The sequence below is a fragment of the Hermetia illucens genome, chromosome 1 (genome assembly GCF_905115235.1).
Source record: "Hermetia illucens chromosome 1, iHerIll2.2.curated.20191125, whole genome shotgun sequence".
Lineage (NCBI taxonomy): Eukaryota > Metazoa > Arthropoda > Insecta > Diptera > Stratiomyidae > Hermetia > Hermetia illucens.
The window spans coordinates 25,335,927-25,355,584 of record NC_051849.1 but is presented as its reverse complement, the minus strand read 5'-3'; the positions used below and the strand labels follow the sequence as shown (position 1 = coordinate 25,355,584).

The 19,658-nt window shown below is 44.0% G+C and overlaps 1 protein-coding gene across 3 annotated transcripts in view; it reads left to right on the top strand.

The window, feature by feature from the left end:
* Positions 1-18,205, top strand: part of LOC119658193 (semaphorin-2A) — a 494,571-nt gene extending 476,366 nt beyond the window's left edge. For all 3 annotated transcript variants that reach the window (XM_038065472.1, XM_038065462.1, XM_038065468.1), the window contains 4 exons: positions 3,080-3,243; positions 7,762-7,914; positions 8,087-8,195; positions 16,658-18,205. In XM_038065472.1, coding sequence (XP_037921400.1) covers positions 3,080-3,243; positions 7,762-7,914; positions 8,087-8,195; positions 16,658-16,720 — 489 coding nt within the window. In that variant the 3' untranslated portion in view covers positions 16,721-18,205. The remainder of the gene's footprint in view (positions 1-3,079; positions 3,244-7,761; positions 7,915-8,086; positions 8,196-16,657) is intronic.
* The last annotated feature ends 1,453 nt before the right edge of the window (positions 18,206-19,658 follow it).

Sequence of the window (19,658 nt, the reverse complement as noted above, 5' to 3'; positions counted from 1 at the left end):
ACTCTTTTCTTTACTGACAGGTCACTAACACTACGGTTCGGTGTCGCTTGGCTCACCTGTGATACTGTTGGAATGGCGGGTTTCGGCCTTTCATTGGTATCTCTTTCTTCCTCCTGCGTGGTCGTCTTCTTGGACAAATTCATCCTCCTTGGACAAATGCGGTGGGTGTCGAAACAGTCGGGCAGTGCTCCAACTCCAAATCACCTGTAGCATTAGGGGGGATATCGACTGCTTGCTCATTCCCAAAAGCCGCCAGTACTGGGGTTCCGAGCCCATGCACCGTAAGTTTCCTCCTTCTCTCTGCTTTCATGTTGGTTTTATTTTCTGGGTTTCTTTCCCACAGCCATGTTCCTCTACACACTAGAGATGAGAAAACAGTCCATGCACAGTCAGAAAAGAAATTGCGTGGACACATCAATAGGTATGCTCCAAATCGCCAACCGGGGTCGCACCTAATGGGAGAACTGGTCACTCCACAAGGTCCGTCTGTTTGTCACACTTTATTTCTCAGAAAGGATTACTCTTATTGATACGGAATTTGGTAGAAAGGTGGCATCTGTAATTGCATGCAGGGAGTAACAAAGTTCCACGTTGAGTTTGAGGGGTGGTCCACATAGATGTAAAACGGGGGTGTGAAATCTTGTTTCACCGAGTGTAGTCGTGTGGAATATCAAATGAAAGGCCTCGATTATTATTTTACAAACCGGTATTAATTTTGGCAATGGTTGCAAAGGGGGGCGCAACTACCTGGAGAAAAAATAGTGATCTATGCACGTGGTATTTAGGCCTTAAAATACCCTCCATACCGAGACCGGTTTAAATAAAGTTGATAATAGTCCATAACTATATTTATTATAAATATATATTTTAGAAATTGACTGCTACTGGGAAGTCACCTACCTTGGGGTGACAATGAATTCCCGCCTATCCCACCTAAGAAAGTCAAGTTATTTTGCTACAAACAGCTTATCCGTCCCCTCCTCATTTTTGGCTTTATCTTCTGATCCGACACTTCCCCCTACCAAATCAAACGACTCCGTCTCAAAGAGCGCAGAATCCTACGTCACTGTTCCAACATCTACAAGAACGAAGACCGTTCCAAATGCATCTCCAACCAGATCCTCTACGACCCCTGTCAAACGCCCCAAACGGTTGGGATGGTGGATCTTCGCGGATTTCGGCGAGGAGGTGAGAGGATTGCGGGTATGGGATCAGCTCGTCGCATACTTGTCGAATTGCTTCGGACTTCTGCTGACGGATTGTTAGGTCAATGGAGTCGTTGGGAACTGTACAGTTGGATGGCAGTAGGAGAGGCTGAAGTTTGGTTTTGAGGGCCAAGTTGATGTATTTCCAGTTTGCACGCTAGAAGTCGGGACCGAACGAATCTGGCCGGGAGTTTTATGTGAAGGGTTATAGCGTCATGTTACTGCTAATCAGGAAGTGGTCTCCCCGATAAACGGGGACCATTGTTTACTGACAGAGCGGTGTTGGGACGCGTAGCGGGACTTGATATGGAGAAAGTCGAGGGATTGGTTGGGACGGTAAACAGAGGCGACGAAAATCGAAGTTGATTGAAATTCGAAAGAGATTAGGGTGGTTTCGATCGATTTGAAGGAGTTGACAAGTAGATGGATTTGCGTGACTTGAAATTTGTCGGAGATGAGGACGGCCGTTCCGCCACATGTGCTGCGACCTTGAGGATTGGACTGAGGTAATGTGCATATATGAGCAATACTGCAAACCTTTTTACCTGAAACGTTTAGATTCCGGTATCTCGACTTGTCTTTAAATTTGTTTCTACTTTTGCCCATAGTCTTTTAGACGCCTTAATAACGAAAATCATTTCTAGCCTTTCTCCTGGTCCAATCTCCTGAGTTCTCAGGGCTGAATAAAAATACGCCTGAAACTACAACTGGAGAGACATACAAAATACTTGCTCGGTCATATGCGTGGAATAAAAAAGCCCAGATCTGAGTACCGCAATTGAGATGGATGGTTCAACGAAAGATCATATATTCATTCGCTGTTTTCCCTGCCTCAGAAATTCAGGAGGCGGAGTGTATGGGCTTCCTTCTATTCCTTGGCATCCTTAAGCAGTAGGTGTGGACGATGTCCCTTCTCAAAGTTGTCAATTCCACTCATATGCCGCGGATGCACTGATGGCACGAAATGCCTCCTCAGTCCCAAAATGTGATCATTCCATGTGGGCAGGAAAAGCTGGCGCGTCATGGACCTTAGTCGTCCGAGGAAACATCAAACGGGTTTCTTCCCGTCGTGGAGTACAAGTTGACAAATCAAAGCCGGTTCACATAAAGGCAGGGCTGAAAATCCCTAGATATTCGTGGAATAGGTCATCTTTCATTGATTCACTTATTCGGAATCAAACGAATGAGGTCCTCTAGTTGGGTGCAATTTTATGGTCCGAGAATGCCAGGGAATGCTGGAAACTCGTATGGCCATGCCTCTTAAATATGTGAGCCAAAGGAGACATCGATTGAGGATATTGATAATGCCTGCCAGGTCGCGAGTTTTCCGGCTCCATATGAACGCTCGAGTCGATACATTCCCGCGCGTGTTTTTAAGATACATTCCTTGTTGGTTTTCCAGGTTGCGGTGTGGTCTCACGTATCGGTAAAACAACACGTAAAATTGCAAGCGCATATCGACAGGACACTTCAGTGGCACTTTAGTATTTGTGGGTGGGGACCTTCACGGACAATATCTCTATCCTTTTAGGTTTTTGAGATATCTCTGCAAATATTAAATTCCTTAAATTCATATTCACGTCTCCCGCTGAGTTTAATGCATGCCCTCCTTACTTGTTCCTCAATTTTTATCCCACAAAACTTGAAAACTCCAAGGTCGGTCCCAGCTCTTCTCCTACAAAAAAGGGAGTCTAGTCTAAGAAATCTAAATTTCTATAATTCCCTGCTCAAATCCACGCCGTCAACTTCAGACTTATTTATTAGATTTCAGATATTTCCATTTGCCTTTTCCATTGCTTTGCCACATATTTTCCTTCTTGGATCATACTAAACTTGCACCAGACTCATATGTATGTCAAAAAATTTAATTTCAGGATGTCGGCAACGAGACCAGCGACATTTGCGACACGAGCGTATTGAAAAAGAAAATTGTTGTAACGTACGGACAAAGCGTACATCTTGGATGCTTTGTGAAAATTCCCGAAGTGCTTAAAAATGAGCAAGTGACATGGTATCATCATTCCAAGGATAAAGGACGGTAAGTTTTGTTGTAAATAATTTTGATTAAAAATTGATTGAGAATTTGAAAAGCGAAAGAAGCGGGAATAGACGAGTTCATTTTGGACAGTGCTCTATCTATCATTAATAATTTACATGGCTTAATTTTCTGTGGATTTTTGGTATTGCTATTTTTGAACCGGCGTGGGGTGGATGGGTTGTTCCTGTCTGATAACTATCACGAAATCTAACCCATCTCCTGGATTTCGATTGATTTGCAGCAACATGTAACCCATTTTTGGGATGCGATTCCCGGGGTGAAAAATGGTCTACCACGGTAAGGAATAATTGTCCTTCGCAATAGGCGAAATCGACGAAATCCAGATGTGCGTCCTTAAATTTGGATGATGGTGGAATGAAAACCCTGAGCGATTCAGTTGCATAAGGAATCATTTTTTTTCTATTGATGATGATGAAGCAGCAACAGCCGGGATCCGATCTAGGCCTGTCTTAGTAAAGAACTCCAGACATCCCGGTGTTGCGCCGAGTTCTACCAATTCGAAATCCCCCCTCCCCTCCAGAGCTCAAATACTTTGTCATCTAATCTCTAAACACATCTTAATGGAGTCCAAATGAGATCCATACCGGATCCTTTTCCAAAGAGCTCAAACTTTGGAAGGTCACTCCCAAGAGTAACTTTATCCGTAGACAATTGAGAGAACAACGATAGTGTCCGGATCGACATGAATACTGTTGTTGTAAAAGACTTTGATAAAAGTGGAAGAATCTTGAGTTCGCAAATCCGAGCAATGGACAAAGGTGGACACCAAAAAGTGGCAGAAGGAAATAATAAGTTTCGTCCGGAAATAATCATCACTTCCAAGAAAGGAGATATGTCTTACGCCGATATCCTTTAAAAAGTTAAATCCGATCCGGAGTTCCTAGATCTGGGCGACGGTGTAAGTCATATCAGGCGCACGCAGAAGGGGGATGTCATGTTGGATCTAAACAAATCCATGGAGAAGACAGCAGATTGTCTCTACCCCCAGGTGGAAAAGGTGCTAGGTGAGTAAGCAGAAGTGAGAGCTCGAAAGCAACAGATAGTAAACGAGTACCAAGACCTAGACGAGGTCACATCACGGGAGAACATCCTTCTTGCGCTAAAGGAACAATTCAACCTTGGCCAAATAGAAAGTGCGATAAAAAGGGTGAAGATGGTATATGGTGGTACATAGACCGCTGTTATAAGCTTGCCGGTTGAATCAGGGATTAAACTCATTACCGTGGATACGATAAGAATAGAGTGGGTCAAGCGCTCGACTTTGGGAGCAAGTATCTCTCAAATGCTCCACATTCCTCGAGTTTGGTCACTTTCTAGTACCATGTACTAGTGAGCACGATGGGCTGGAAAGGTACAAGAGATGTGGAGCAGAGGGCCATCTGATCAACAGTTGCGCTGGAGAATCGCGATGCATGCAAAGGGAGAGGAGTTGACGACCGGCACGTTACAGGTTCTGGCAGATGTCCGGCATATAGGAGCGAGCTAAATAAGATTGATACAAATCAACCTGAACCATTGCGGGGCAGTTCATTCGAGAATTTATTGTGTATGTAGCGGTAATCTGCGAACTTTATGAAAATTGCTCGTTGATTCGACCTGCCTCAGTATTTCGTTGGGAGAGGGATGGTCTAGCGCGTGACTGAATACTAGACTCACAATAACCTCGACAGGCGACAGTTGAATGGACAAACCAGGATAGCTGACTAGCCCTCTGGCCCTTTCTGGGAAGAGGCATTCGTTTTCGGCTTTAGAAGAAGATCACGACCCGGAGGGAACGGCGCTGGAGTGTGAGCAAGCTGTCAGCGGGAAACAGAAACATGCGAATCTACAATATCGCATTAGAGGTTTCACCATCACACAACCAAATTACTGGTAGAATCAGGAAATCTCGTTGTTGAGATCATCGTGTCTGTGAGCGAAGAGGCTTTGCCAACGGATAAGAAATGGGCCAGAACAATGACAGACGGAGAAAGTATACCGGGATCTTCGAAATAGCCTTAAAAAGACTATATCGGAAATTAAACGGAATTGCTACAAGCAGCTGTGCCTTGAGGCAAATACGAACTCGTAGGGTGCTGCTTACGAGGTTGTAATTAATAAGACTCGTGGACAAAATCACCCCATGTGACGTACCGGGGCCTCTTTCTCAAAATAACCCCAATTCTTTCCATACAACAGAAAAAATTAACCTCAGCAAATGGTTAAACAGGACGTCTTCTAAATCCCTGGGGTGACCGAGGGGAAATTACAAGAGTGGACAAATTAGTGATAGTAGAGCTTCGCCATTAGACGGGACTCCGAACAAAGCTCTGAATTTGGCTGTTAAAATCAGGCCCACATGACTCACAGGCACGTTTGATTCGTATTTGGTGGAACGAGTGTTTCCAACTCAGTGGAAAAGGTAGAAGTTGGTTCTCCTACCGAAGCCCATTTTGGAGGTGTGCTCAAAGGAAGGAGTATTCCCTGCACAGTGGAAAAAGCAAAAGTTGGTGTTGCTTCCGAAACCTGGCAAGCCACCTGGAAACCTAGCATCGTATCACCCTATCTGCCTGCTGGATACAATGAGGAAGATAATAGGGGGAGTTATTTACAGCAGACTCTTACCCATCGTCGAAGCCAACAAGCTTGTGGGAACGCCAATTTGGTTTCCGACTAGCCCACTCTACAGTGGACGCAATTGACATGGTAGTAAACCTGACAAAAGGCTCGCTGAATTCCGGCGGCTGCTATACCGACTTGGCGCTGAGTGTCAAAAACGTATTCAACTCGGGCAACTGGAACAGAATTAAAGGGGTGTTGGCTGATATAGGTGCCCCGGGCATTTAGCGAATTTGGTTTGACACTGCCTATCAAAGAGGACTCTCTGGTACGGGACGGAGGAGGGCCCCAAAGAGTACATTGCCACAGCCGGGGTACCACCGGGGTCGGTACTTGGTCCCTTGTTGTGAAATATCATTTATAATGGGGTGTTTGCTCTTCTCATCCCAAACGGTACTACGATTGTCCGCTTTGCTGATGACCTAGCTGTGGTTGTTACAGCAGAACACCCAGAAGTTTATGGAGGTCTACGCAACGGAGACAGTAACAGCGATAAAGTCCTGGCTAGAAAGAGCCGGGCTGACCTTCGCGGATACGAAAACAGAAGCGGTCCTAATAACCAACCACAGGAAAAATAACACTGAAAGTGGAAGATAGTGGATATGCGGCCATATCAAAGCCAGCTATCAAATACTTGGAGGTATTAATTGATACCAAATTGAGCTTTAGGGAACACCCAGAATATGCATGCCAAAACGAAGCCAATGCCACTGCGAGACTTGCAAAAATGTTGGCGAATATTGATGGGCCGCAACACTGTGGGAGGTTGCTTCTAGCCAGAGTGGTGCGTTCCATTCTGCTTTACTCGTCACCTGTATGGGCAGAGGCACTTGCAAACTCTCAGAGACGGAAGCAGGTGCACTCAGTTTACCGGCGAATGGCTTTGATGGTTTGCAGTGCCTTTTTAGCCACATCAGATTAGGTAGTATTAGTGGTGACAGGTATGATCCCTGTCGACATTCTGCCAATAGAAATGAGTGTGCTGTACCATACAAAACATATGGCGGGGCACACAGTGCATAAAAATTCGGCAAGGTCAATGTCGCATTATCTCTGGCCATGCAAATGAGATGAGTCTACGAAGGGTCGATGGACACACAGGCTCATTCCCAACATTAGGGTGTGGCTTGAGCTAAAACATGGGGACACCAACCACCAACCTACATTACCCAGTTCTTCACGGGACACGGTTGTAGCTACAAGCAGTATCTGCACCGCTTTGTGTTGGATGATTCTCCGAATTGTTCTAGATGTGGTGGCATATCGGAGGATCCAGAGCATGTGATGTTTCACTGCCCAAGATTTGCAATAAAGAGAAGGAGCCAAAACCAAGTGTTGGGTAAGAGCGTGAGCCCGGAGAATTTAGTTACGGAGATGCTGAGATCCGAGGAGAACTGGCTTACGGTTTGCTCCGCAACCGTGCAAATACAGAAAGAGTTGCTGAAGGGACAAAGAAGGAGGTAATCCGAAAGGAGGAGCAGGGCGAGTGTCTAAGCGCAAACCTACCTCGCGAAGTAATACCTAAATGGTGGTCCCGCGGGGCTGGGACTGGAGAGACGGGGGCGGTTTTTAGTGGGTGCGCCCGCTGTAGCTCTGGCATTTTTGCGATGCAGTTGGAGCGGACCTATCTGTCTAAGATTTTCCACCTCTGTGTTCGAACGAAAAAAAGATAGGCCTCGCATCCAATGTATGAATGCTGAGCCTGCATTCAGTATAAGCCAATACCATGGCTCTGGCTATATAATTAGACTGTTCAAAACATCCTTGCCTCCGGGAGGCTTGAAAATATGCATATATTATTCAAATTCATATTTTGTCACTCCTGCCTCCTGTGATCGTTATAAACCTAAAAGTCAATTCGGTGTTTTTTTTAAATATCTATCTTTTATCTTTTCCCAGGTATGAAATCAAATACACGCCAACTAAATACATCGAAACTACAGAACGAGGACTGGTTGTCCTCTCAGTGAACGAAGCTGACGGAGGACGATATGATTGTCACTTGGGGGGTTCATTGCTCTGTAGCTACAACATCACCGTAGATGCTCACAGGTTAGTAATTTTCTTTGAATTTTCCTCATTCTACTTCTACTATCTCTTCTTCTTCAACCGTTAAATACAGTATTATTCTTTCAATCACGTTATTAATCACGTAATGTTGAAGAAGAACATCGTCTACCATCGCTACCAGTGAAACTTATAATTGGAAACTTTTTAATTGCAGATGTACACCACCGAATAAGAGCAACGACTACCAGAAGATATATTCGGATTGGTGTCACGAGTTTGAGAAATATAAATCAGCTATGAAATCCTGGGAAAAGAAACAAGCGGTATGTGATGAAATTAATTTTTAATTGTATTGAACTAACATTGAGTCGCAAGGACTCGTTTAAACTTTCCTCTAATTTGATGAATTTAGTGTAATTCTATGTAATTGGGGTAGTTTCAGGTTCAGTTTTCTGTGATTTTAGAAAAATATAGAGTAAAACATTTAATTAGGGAAAGACTAACGCATTAAAGTTTGTTTAATTAATGCGGGAATGACTACAGAGTTTGTACAGTAATTTATCCGTATCTATGAACGGTGATTATTGGAAATTTATATGAATCCCTTTGTGCTCCAAATCATCATAATGCTCTCTATAAACGTAGTTTTAGCCAATTTTTACTCTACGTCGTTCTCAACCCCCACTACTGCTCTCACAGTGTACTCCTAAGGTATCTCATCCATATCGTACCAAAGCATCTTTTCCGAAAAGTAACTAGGAATATCCGCCCAATGAGTTGCTAATTCATTCCAGACATCAAATGTCACCACGCCTATAGGTTGATGCTTGAACGGGCTTGCTGAAAATCTAGTTGTCACTGCCGTAGGCTGCTATAGATAATCCAAAAGCTTAACAAAATCGCTTCAATGTCTGTCTGTCTGTGTGTCTTTTTTTATGGATGGAGGTGGAAATCTTAGAAAGACACTGCCGCGCCAGGTGGCAGCAGTGTGTGAGGTTCTCACACACTAAAACCACACCCATTTCCGCCTGCTTCCTGTCCCGACGAACCACCGCAAAGTTTTACTGCGTGGAGAGGACTGCGCTTTAAGCAACCAAACCTTCCGTTCTTCGGGTCTTCCTTGCGCGCTCAGCTTTTCCAAGTTCCGCTTGTATCCTTTTGATTGCCGGGTTCACCGTACACCAGGTTCCCTGCAACTTCAGCATTTCCCCGACGATGTTCTGCGGGATTATGCTAATTTTCATAGTCTTCCAGGCTCCTTATCTCTGAGCGAAATCGTGGACAGTGGAACTTAACATGCTCCGGGTCCTCAGGCGTGCAACTACATTCAAGACAAAAGGGAGAATCATTCAACCTAAATTGGTGCAGATACTTCTTGTAACCACCATGCTCTGACGGCATTGCATCAGATGGTAGTTCATCTCACCGTTTCGTCGCTGGATCCACTCCTCCATACGGGGAATCAATGTGTGGGTCTAGCGACCCCTCTGCGAGTCATCCAGTTGCTACCACTTTTCCAGCGACGGTTGCTTTGCCGCCTTTCAGTATTCTGTATCCTTTTCTGTAGATTCATTCTCCTTTTCGTATACAAACAACGTGCTTTACTTGCCAGAATATCCATCGGGATCATTCCCGCAATAAAACATGCTGCTTCGCCTGAGATTGTTCTGAAGGCGCTGCACATCCTTAGCGCCACTAAGCGGTGAGTCATGGTTACTCCCCTTTGATTACTCTCACATGCAAATGCTTCCTCCCAAATTCTTGCCGCGTTTAATAGTGTGGAGCGAAGCCCACCGGTGACAAGTAATCTGTGACTGTATCTTGGATCTCCAACGTTAGGCATCATTCGCGCTAATGATACGCTGGTATTTGCGGCTTTTTCTTAGGGATAGGCCAGGTGTCCCTTAAAATTGATTTAGGCGTCAATCATCACCCCCAGGTATTTAACAGCCGGCTTCGAAATGATGATGAAGCCACCAACACGAATACTAGCCGATTTCGCTTCCTACGATTGGTAATCAAGACTACCTCCGTCTTTTGTTCCGCAAGCTCATCCTGAACCATCTCCAGCCAGGCTTTTCTGGCGCTAATGGTTTCGTTAGCGTCCACGTCCGCGTTTTCAAGTTGTTTCGCGACGACAACCACGGCTAGATCATCTGTGAAACCGATTATCGTGGCCTCGTTGGCACAGGAAGGGCAAATACCCCATTATACATCACGTTTGAGAAGAGGACCCAACAATAAGCCCTGTGGTCTCCTGTTGTGATGGTGTACTGCTTGGATCCTTCATCCGCATCATACCAAAGTGTCCTCTCCGAAAGGTAACTTTCGACGAAAGTAGTAAAATAATAAGGGACACCTGTTTTAGTCAGTGAGTTTTTTATTCACTCCCGGCTGGCTGAATTGAAAGTAGTTTTAACGTCCAACGTCACCACGCATTTGTGAGACGACATCGTGTCTCGAGCCAGCTTCAAAACAACGTCAATGCGTCGATCGTTGAGTGGGCTTGTCGAAATCCAATTTTTCACTCCAGTAGTCCACCCTCATATTCTATGACAAGGAAAAGTCGGTTGTAGTTGGTCTTTTCATTCATTTTCATTTTCGTACCATGTCGATAATGCAGATCCGACGGTATGATTATGAATGTCCTGGTTGCTTATTGAATTTGGGGGAAAACCAATTTTTGCCTCATCCGCTGAGCGAGTAAAACTCCTTCTACCATTCATGTTTCAAATACGCTAATAAAACAGTCGGGACTGGTCTTTGCAGTGAGTTGAAAAACTCTATTGAGAACAGCATCCAAACCGTGAGTGTTATCATCGAGCATTCACTGACGAACCAGACCTTTCTCCCCGCCAATGTGATGCTCACGTATGTCAGATCGACTATGGAGTCTGACCTGTCGCACGGAAGGTTGACACATTTCTTGTATTCGCGGGTACCAAGTCCAGCTCTGCCAAAGCCTCGAGTAGGATACGGCCCCTGCTGTTCGGAGTTCCACTGCCCCAATCTACAGCCCACGCGTTGAAGTCACTCGCTATGATTTTAGGGTTGCATCCGATACCAGCATTTCCTCGAATTCTGCTATCATCGCGTTTGGTGGAGCATAGTAACTATCCATGTAGATGCCAGTTATTTTTGCCCTAAGGAGAGCAACTTCCGGAAACTCCCATCACTTCTTGAATGGCTTGATTTCCACATACCCATATTACCGGCTTGCCAGTTACATCTGTAGCTCAGGCACCACCCTTTTGTTGGGATAAGACTTGCTGATTATGGCGGCTTCGATTCCCTTCTCGTAGATGGTCTGCGAAAGTAGGTCTTGCGCTACCTCGCAGTGGTTGAGGTTCATTTGTATCAACCTCATTTCTACTGCATCCAAGACTCTCCTAAACACTGGCCATCTGGTGCTGTCTGCAACGTCCCGACAGTCGGCGACCTTTTTCCCCTTGCAAAGCATAGATTCAGGCTCAGCCTTCTGCCCCACATTTTCTGGATCAATTTCCGGATGTCTGGACTACAAATAAGCAAACTGGAAAGACAAAACACTGAATGATAACAGCCTTGAATAAATTGAGGGCTAGCTAGTTGTGACAATCACAAAAGGGAATAATTAAAGCGACGAGGTCACGGAGCCTAGCTTGCTCCCTAACTAACCTTATTACTCATGCTGCGAAAATTGAAAAATAGAAATGTACAAGCAGAGCAAAACCAATTATCTATCAGACACTGATTCGGCCAATCCTTTGCTGAGGCAGCGAAGTCTGAACAGTGAATCAAGCCTGGGGACATACGGTTAACAACTTCAAACGGCGAATGTTAGACTTAGTGGGAGAAGATGGCAGATTGCGAACCACATAACACAAGGAGTTGTACCACATCAAAATTCTGAACTTCCGGTGCATGTGGAACGGATGGGTGATGGGGGAACTTCTAGACGCCCACCTAAAGTCCAAGTAGTGTGGCAAGAAGAAATTGATCTCGATAGGTAGAGCTACTTGTTTGATGTCGGCGACATCTTCGATTCCGTAAAATGGGTAGATGTCCCAGCCACACTAGAAAATTATTTCCATGTGGTGTGGTATTACTATCGGATATTGAGGGATTACCTAAAAACCGCTGAAGGTTTAAAAGAGAATAGAAATCGCAGTTGGGAGCCGCCTTCGAAACAGTTCCTATGATAGTCTACTAAGACTCGAAATGATGGAAAAATCGCGCCTAGTCGGTTGTCTAGATGATATTACGGCGCTTATTGCCAAACGTACTGTTGAACAGACGTAGACTTAGCATATTGATGTGACGGGTAAGCGGATAGATGACTAGGGGGGGCTATGATTTTAGCGTTGTATGATCAGCTCTGTGACCTCGATCTGTACCATCTCCGAGACTCTTTTTTTCCTGCTTCCGAATGAAGGAGGTCAGCTGTATCATGTGAATATACATGGCTGTCGGATTCAACCGTAAAAAGCTTATGGCTGTCGATGTCATGTTCCCGGCTGTAGAGAACTTATGGTGCTCGCCCAGAGATGATAATTTGATTATTGTCGGTGATGGCTAGATGGAGAAGCTCAAACTATTTAGTGAAGTCATTGATAACCGGGCTTTAACCAACGGCTTCAGGCGAAGAAGGAGTAATGTCGGCTAGCTGTTTCCAAGCTTGAGAACTTGCGCAGCTCCTAGCCTGCGTAGATGGTTAAACGTTTTGAAATCGCGACCTTGAGGAAGTCTTACTTGCCTCTTTCAGGTGGATTCAATAGTACCGTCATTGAGAATTGAAGCGGCCTGTTTGAATTTGCTAGTCCTCCAGCGTATTTTACTAGCACACCTTCGGGTTCGCTTTCCAAAATGATGGCGAGTTGGTCACAGATCACGCTGGGGATGTTTTCTTCAGCTGCTTGCCGTTGTCATTTTGTTTTGCGATTGTGTCCTGAGTTTGCGATCCACTGAATGGTTGACCGGACCAGTTCAAGGAAAGCTGTATCCAATGGTGTTATGGTCCACTGACCCTTAACTCAATAGAATAGTCAATATTATGCTTGTATGATCGCTTCCAGGTTCCTGTTTCAAAAGTGCCGCATTTCGTCCTAAAAGAACTATTGTGACTTTTTACTATAAACTATAGTATTTCCTTTAAGCCTATAACAGACAGGAACTTGATTATATTCCATACTTCCAAGTGTTTCATACACTGGCAACTGGTCTTATGTATTCTCTCAGGTGCCTCGACCTACTTTCCACAAATGCCGGACACTGCCCCAGAACATGTGTGGAGGTTTTCATCACTCTTCCCACCGAATCTAAAGACAGTGTTCTTAAATATAGACCAATTCTCCTGGTGATAGTTTAGCTTGCAGTGACCAGTCAATATTCCCACTATGATCGGGATGTTGTTCTTGGTGAGGTTTGAACTCTCTTTCGAGCGCTTGGGTTCGTATCTCCCCATGAGCCCCTTGGACTGGTTCTCTCCTGGTAAGTTCGCCCAGTACTGTACTCTTAGCTGTTCGTCTGCTACCCCACAGAATGGCTCTGGCGCATATAGAAGGCATCCCTGCTCCTTTCCTGGCCCGCTCATCTGCTGCTTCATTGCCTTCTAACCCAATGTGGCCTGGAACCCAGAGTATCCAAACTTTCCCGTACCGGTTTTGAATTCACCTATTAGGACTTAATAGCCCCTTGGCTGTCGGTTGGAACAGCGAAGTGATACCCTCGCCAATTCCTTTCTCGGTTGAAAGAGGCACATCACTCTATGGGGTAATTTCCACCTGGAATACCCATTAGTTCAAAGTAAGTTTTTGTTGGCCAATGACCCAGGCGCCTGCTGCTTCTACTTCATTGTCAAGCTATCCCTTGGAATCAGTAATTTGAGATGCCGCCTAGAAATAACACCAATTTTCTCTCGATTTAGGCAGCTTCAAGACCTAGTGGCACTCTCAGGTATTCTTGTCATCTGTATGTGCTTCGAACCAGCCAGTCTTCGAACTTTGTGTAACTCTCTGGCTGTGATCCGGGTTTAGTTCCGTGTACCCAAATTATCGCCCCATATATAATTATTGGCCTTACTATTTCAGCATTTTCGGGCTGCATCCCCAGTTTTTTCCTACTATGGACCTACTAGTCAGAGCGCTCATAACTTTCCAACATGTGATTTCCAGAGTAGTTTTCGGTCTAGTGTGGTTGTGGCTTGTGATATGTTATCGAATGGTTCTTCGATGTTTAAAAACGCTCACAATGCTATTTCTTTTGTGAGCTGATACGGAACAGTTTCGGTTGATCGTCCTGCCCGGCAAGCATGCTGACATGGATGTAGGATATTACGCACTAGAACGTTAGTTCTAATATAGTTGTCTGTGACCTTCTAGACCGTTTTCAGTACCCACGGTGTAAGGAAGATTGGTTTCAAAGATTTAGGGTGAAAAGGATCTTTTTTACTCGCTTTCGGAATAAGGACCACTCTTACTCGCCTCCATGCCCCTAGTATATATCCCCAGGCTATGCTACCCTTTTACCATTCTTTGGAGGAATGCTAAGATGATTTCTAGGCCGCTCTGGAGTAGTGCTGGGAAAATGCCGTCTATTCCAGATGATTTCAGTGGTTTAAAGGTTCCTAATGACCCTCCTACCCTATTCTCCGAGCATACTTGTTTCGCTAGTTTAAAATTCACCTTTTTCTCTCTTCTGTGTATTGTTGGGGTGTCAGACAGAATGTTGTTGCCTTCCACCGTGAGATAGAGCCCTTGGACAAGAGTTCTGAAAAGCGAATGTACCCTGTCTTCTTCATGCTCGGTAAATGTTCCATCTTATTCCTTCAGACAGAAATATTGCTTTGTCTTTGACAATAGCTTTGTCTAGCCTGGGTGTGTACACAATACAGCAAGCACAGTCTATTCGCCTGGGGTTCCTTATTATTCTATCTATTTCCGTGTTTCCCTCAATGTCTATTCTGATTATTATGTGATTATTGACCCAGCCGCTCATCATTAAGTACCTCTTGTCTGGTGCTGGTTACAAATATTGGCGTGTGCGCTATGTTAGGCATTTCTAGCTTATTACAAAGGATGAATTCAAGTAGGTACTAATCTCTTCGATTGGTATCGCAGCTTCTCCAGATCTCATAGTGGCCGCTGGCATCGCACTCGAGGGGAAGTAGTAGCGCCTTATTTTCAAGGAACTTAGCGAGTCTAGCTACCGATTCCGATGGAAGCCAGGTGTCGTTTCCTAGGAGGTATCCTGATGCAACGACTGCCTCTCGAGGTGTTCCTCCGGCTTCGAGTGAGGCTTGGACAATCACGAGGCCATCGGTTAGAAATTCTGAAAGATATATTTATTTTAAGTTTCGGTTGAGAATGATGCAAGCTCTTGGTTTTTCACAAAAGGAATCTCAAATTACCTGCATGCTTCCTCCTTCCTGACCACGAATCTGCCCTGGGGATACCGAGGGTTCTTGAACCAGCACTTTTTCAATGTTATCTTTGGAACTTGTCCTTACAATTATTGTAGATGCGGCTTTTGCATGGTGAAGGTTTACCTGAGCTATTTTAGTGCTGGCCATTAACTCCGTCAGTGCTTGGAGCTCTTCCTCTAACAAGGCGCCTTGTGTTTTGCTGTCCGCTCCTTCTGTGGGCAGCAGATCCACTTCCCTGCTCGGTTTTGCCGAGTCTCTGTGGCCGCCATTCTCTCGGCGACCTTGGTAGGTTTCCACCCGATGTAATGGTTTCCATGTGCTATGTGCTATGCCACCAAATCTGTAATTGATGAGACAGTAACGCCGTTTGATTTTCTCCAAGGATCATTCATCTACCCTGAACTTAAGGAGTTTGGCTTTGCTCTTCTCCTAAAAACTTTCTACAGTCTACCAGTATAAAACTGGGTCAAAAGCGTATGCTGATGAAGAAGAGCTCCTTATTCCATCCCTCACACATCTTCATGGTGATGAGGTCCTCACTATTTCCTTACCCGTCGCAAATTAGTGTTTGCTCCGGAAATACCTTCCCAGTATGGTTAATAGTATGCTCTTTTACTGCATTAGTATAGCTAACGGCGGATGTTCTGGCTCCCAACTTTGCCCATGATCTCCCCGGGATTTTCCCTCTCTTGGGCCTGGGTTTAGGTTTCTTGGCAGCATTCCCCTCTTGTGCGCTGATCTTCGCCGCTCTACGCTTTCTTGGTTCCGATGCTGAAGGCTTGGGTCTGTCTTGTGCCGTCTTAAGGCCTTTTCTAGTTTCCGACATTTCTTCAGATAGCACAGATACCATTTGGCTCCTGTGCCACTGAGGCCTGCCTCCTTCCCGATGTTTGATGTTCTGACCTTAAATGTACCCTTGCTAGTCCCTGCTTTTTGACCTGGGACCTAATATCCCCGACTACAAACTGCCGAGTGGGCACGCTTCACATAACACTCTGATTTGGGGAATGTTTTTTTCTATTCATCAGTCTAGATTCGTAGGATTTTGTTAATAGTGGGGTCACCTAGTAAAGGTTGTGCCTCTGACCACCCACCAATGGTCTTGGTAGACGAGAGGTTTGGGCTCCTGGAGAGCCACGTATCAACCCCAGAGAGAGATAGGTTGGCTCCCAGTAGGCTGTATTCCGCATTAGCTCAATCTGCAGACCACTGCCACCACCACTGCGATTACTGTTGTCACACTAGTACTTAAGGGCTCGTTAGGGACGGAGCGTGCTAGTTCACTGTTCTTTCGTATTGCTTGTTTTCTTCCTGGACGTTTCCAATACTTAAGTTACTTCACTGAAGCATGTTTTAATTCACATCCTTATCTTTCTTCCACAGCAATGCGCCGCCCGACAAAACTACAGTAATCAGCATCCAAACGAAGTGTTCCAGAAAAACTGATACTAGAGCCGAATCAGTGAACTCATGACCAGCATACACCATACACAGAATTCGTCCGTAATAAACCTATTTAAAGTAATTTCCTCCATAAGTAAGTAAGAATACGAATAATCTGCTAATGAAATCAAAATAGAAAGGATAATGGAAACCAGCTAAACTCAACAGTCCCACATTTTTCGGCACCAACAATATTTATATATATTATATAAAGAAGAGAATATAACGCAATTGTATCAGTACAGGCAACGAACTGATAGACTAAGTTTCGTTTTATTACAGCTAATCAAGCTGAACGAAATGTGAAAGTAATAATAAAGATTTTCAAGATATATTACGCAATTTTATATGGGGGTTTCAAAGAAGGAGCCATATTGGATAAACTAGATTTTGTAGCGACCACTGAAGAAGCAATGCAACGGTTTTCAGCGCAAGTGAATGAAATGAAAAGGAATTTTCCGCGTTTGGAGCTTGGTAGTTGACATTTTCCACTAGGCGCCATTCAATAACTCAGTATTTAGCGAGTAAATAATGACTTTTGTCCATTTATCAAAGTGAAAGTTATTTGCATTAATAGAATCTGCAATGCTCAACAACGCTACCCCAATTAATCTAGACTTGAAATTATAATACGTACGCGAAGTCTGCATTCTGTAGACTTTACATAGGCCTATGTCCGATATGATTTCCTTGAAATCACCCCCTAAGAGTTTAGCCAACGTACACATACATATTTGAAGAAACTCCACAAATCATTCACAAATTTATATCACAAAACTCACCCGTCCTTATCATATGGTGAGACCTATCATCCCTTCACGACTCTTTGGTTTTCCTCATTGTTTTTTTCTTTTTCTCATTCTCACTAGAATCTCGTAATATAATTAAAAATTATGAAAATTTAAAGGAAGAAAAATTAACTTTTTTTATTAATCCTAAGCAAAAATTAACAAAACAAAACAAAAATATCTAAATTTAAAGATATAAATTAAAGAAAATATTACTACATAGGATAAAAATGCTAATAATGATAATGTGAAAGGAATATGAGGGAAATAGATAAAAAAAAACACGAACGGAACGAAAACATGGAAACAATGTAATAATCAAGCAATGTGATGTTAAGTTTTGATAAATTTATTTATCGATAGAATTTTACTCAAATCATTTTCAATTACGTTTCAAAATCTCATTTTCGAAATTCGTCGATTTAATTTGATAACGCCAAGCGCATTTTTTCATCAAGTATCTTTAGTTTGAGTTTTGGATATTCAGTGAATTTTGAAGAAAGAGAATTTCTCAATTTTGCCAGAATTTTTAATTTGTACTTAGTTTTTTTGTTGCCTTTAATTAAGGCTAGAGTAAGGTTCAATGTGTACTTCATTTACTTTCAATCGAAACGTTCATTTCATTAGAAGTGTATTAAGTTAGATTTATGCAATTATTATTTTGTCTCGAATAGTAATAAAACTGTAATAAATTTGGAAATTATTCCGTCTTTGAATTAAAAAGAAAGAAGGTCTTTTGAGGTGAGTAATTATAGAACCATTGATCATCGAAAAGTTTTAAGGGGGGCTCCTCAACGACTTTTCAAAACAAGTCGAGGAACCGGAAGCTAAAGGCTTCAGCTATGAGAGGTTTTGTGTATTGCTCCTGGTACTCTCCCCCTTTGCAACCAATGTCAAAACTCATACCGGCTTCGTAAAGTATTAATCGAGGCCTTTCATTTGATACCCCACACGACTATAGTTGGTGAAAAAGATTTTACACCCCCCTTTTGAATATATAGGGAACCCCCCCTAAACTCAACGTAGTATTGGGGGGGATTCATAGGTCCCACCTTGCCACCAAATTTCGTATCAATAGGAGTAACCGTTTCAGAGATAAACTATGTGACAAGCAGACAGACAGGCGGACGGCCTGTGCGCAGTTACTAGATCTCCCATCAGGCACGTCCCTTCGTGCCGATAAGGGAATGCTCCCCGGATGTCAGATAGGTAGGTGGGAGAAAACACTCACCCGAGGACAAAAATGGCTATGGGAAGAACAAGAAACCAATATGAAGGAAGAAAGAAGAGTGAAAGCTTTCGAGAGTGGACAAACAGGCTCCCGGCCCCCGTCGATATCTATTACTGCAGTGCCTCGATAGTGGATTTCTTGGCCATCGTTACATCTAATACTACAGGCGATCTGGAGAAAGGTCCATTTAAAGGGAGTACATTACTCCCAAGGAAAGCTGTTCCAAAGGGACGAATAGGTGCTTCACTGACTGGGCATTTGTCAGCTCATTGTGATGGTGACTACTCCTGCTCCGGTGATCCCGCAGGAACTAGTGCCTGAGCTATTTAGAAGAAACTCGACGATCCTGCGATCTCCCTGGAAGTCAATGGCGCTGAAGGATGGAAATCAGGGACGCTCTCGGAAAGCTAATAAATGCGAAAGTGCACAACGGGAGACCAAACAGAGAAACAGTGTTTGAATACGAATGAATCGTTGTTCGTCCTACTCGGAACGAAGGACAAACACAATGTACATTAGGCCATCAGAACCGTGATAAAAGCTATTCGTGATAAAAGTGCCTCGAAGGAAGCAAGCATGACTCAAGCTACACAAGTAATGCCAACTCAAAGTCCAAGGGGCGGTGAACTTCAAAAGAGGAGTAGAAAGGTAACGATCGACTCTTATGAGTTCTCACGGGAATAGGCAAAAAGTCCTCTGACTGGAAAAGGGAGCGGCCAACAAAGAAGCCAAAATCCTGCCGACTTCAATGAACCTAAGAGGTAAGAGATAAGGATCTAAAGAAAAACCAGGGAAGCGTGGAGAAAGGTTGGCGGATAGAAGAACGGGGCACGCAAAAGAAAATTGCGGCCTCAATTAATCGTCATTTTTAAAAAAGGAGATATTCCATACACAGATAATTTTAAGAAGGTCTAATCCGATC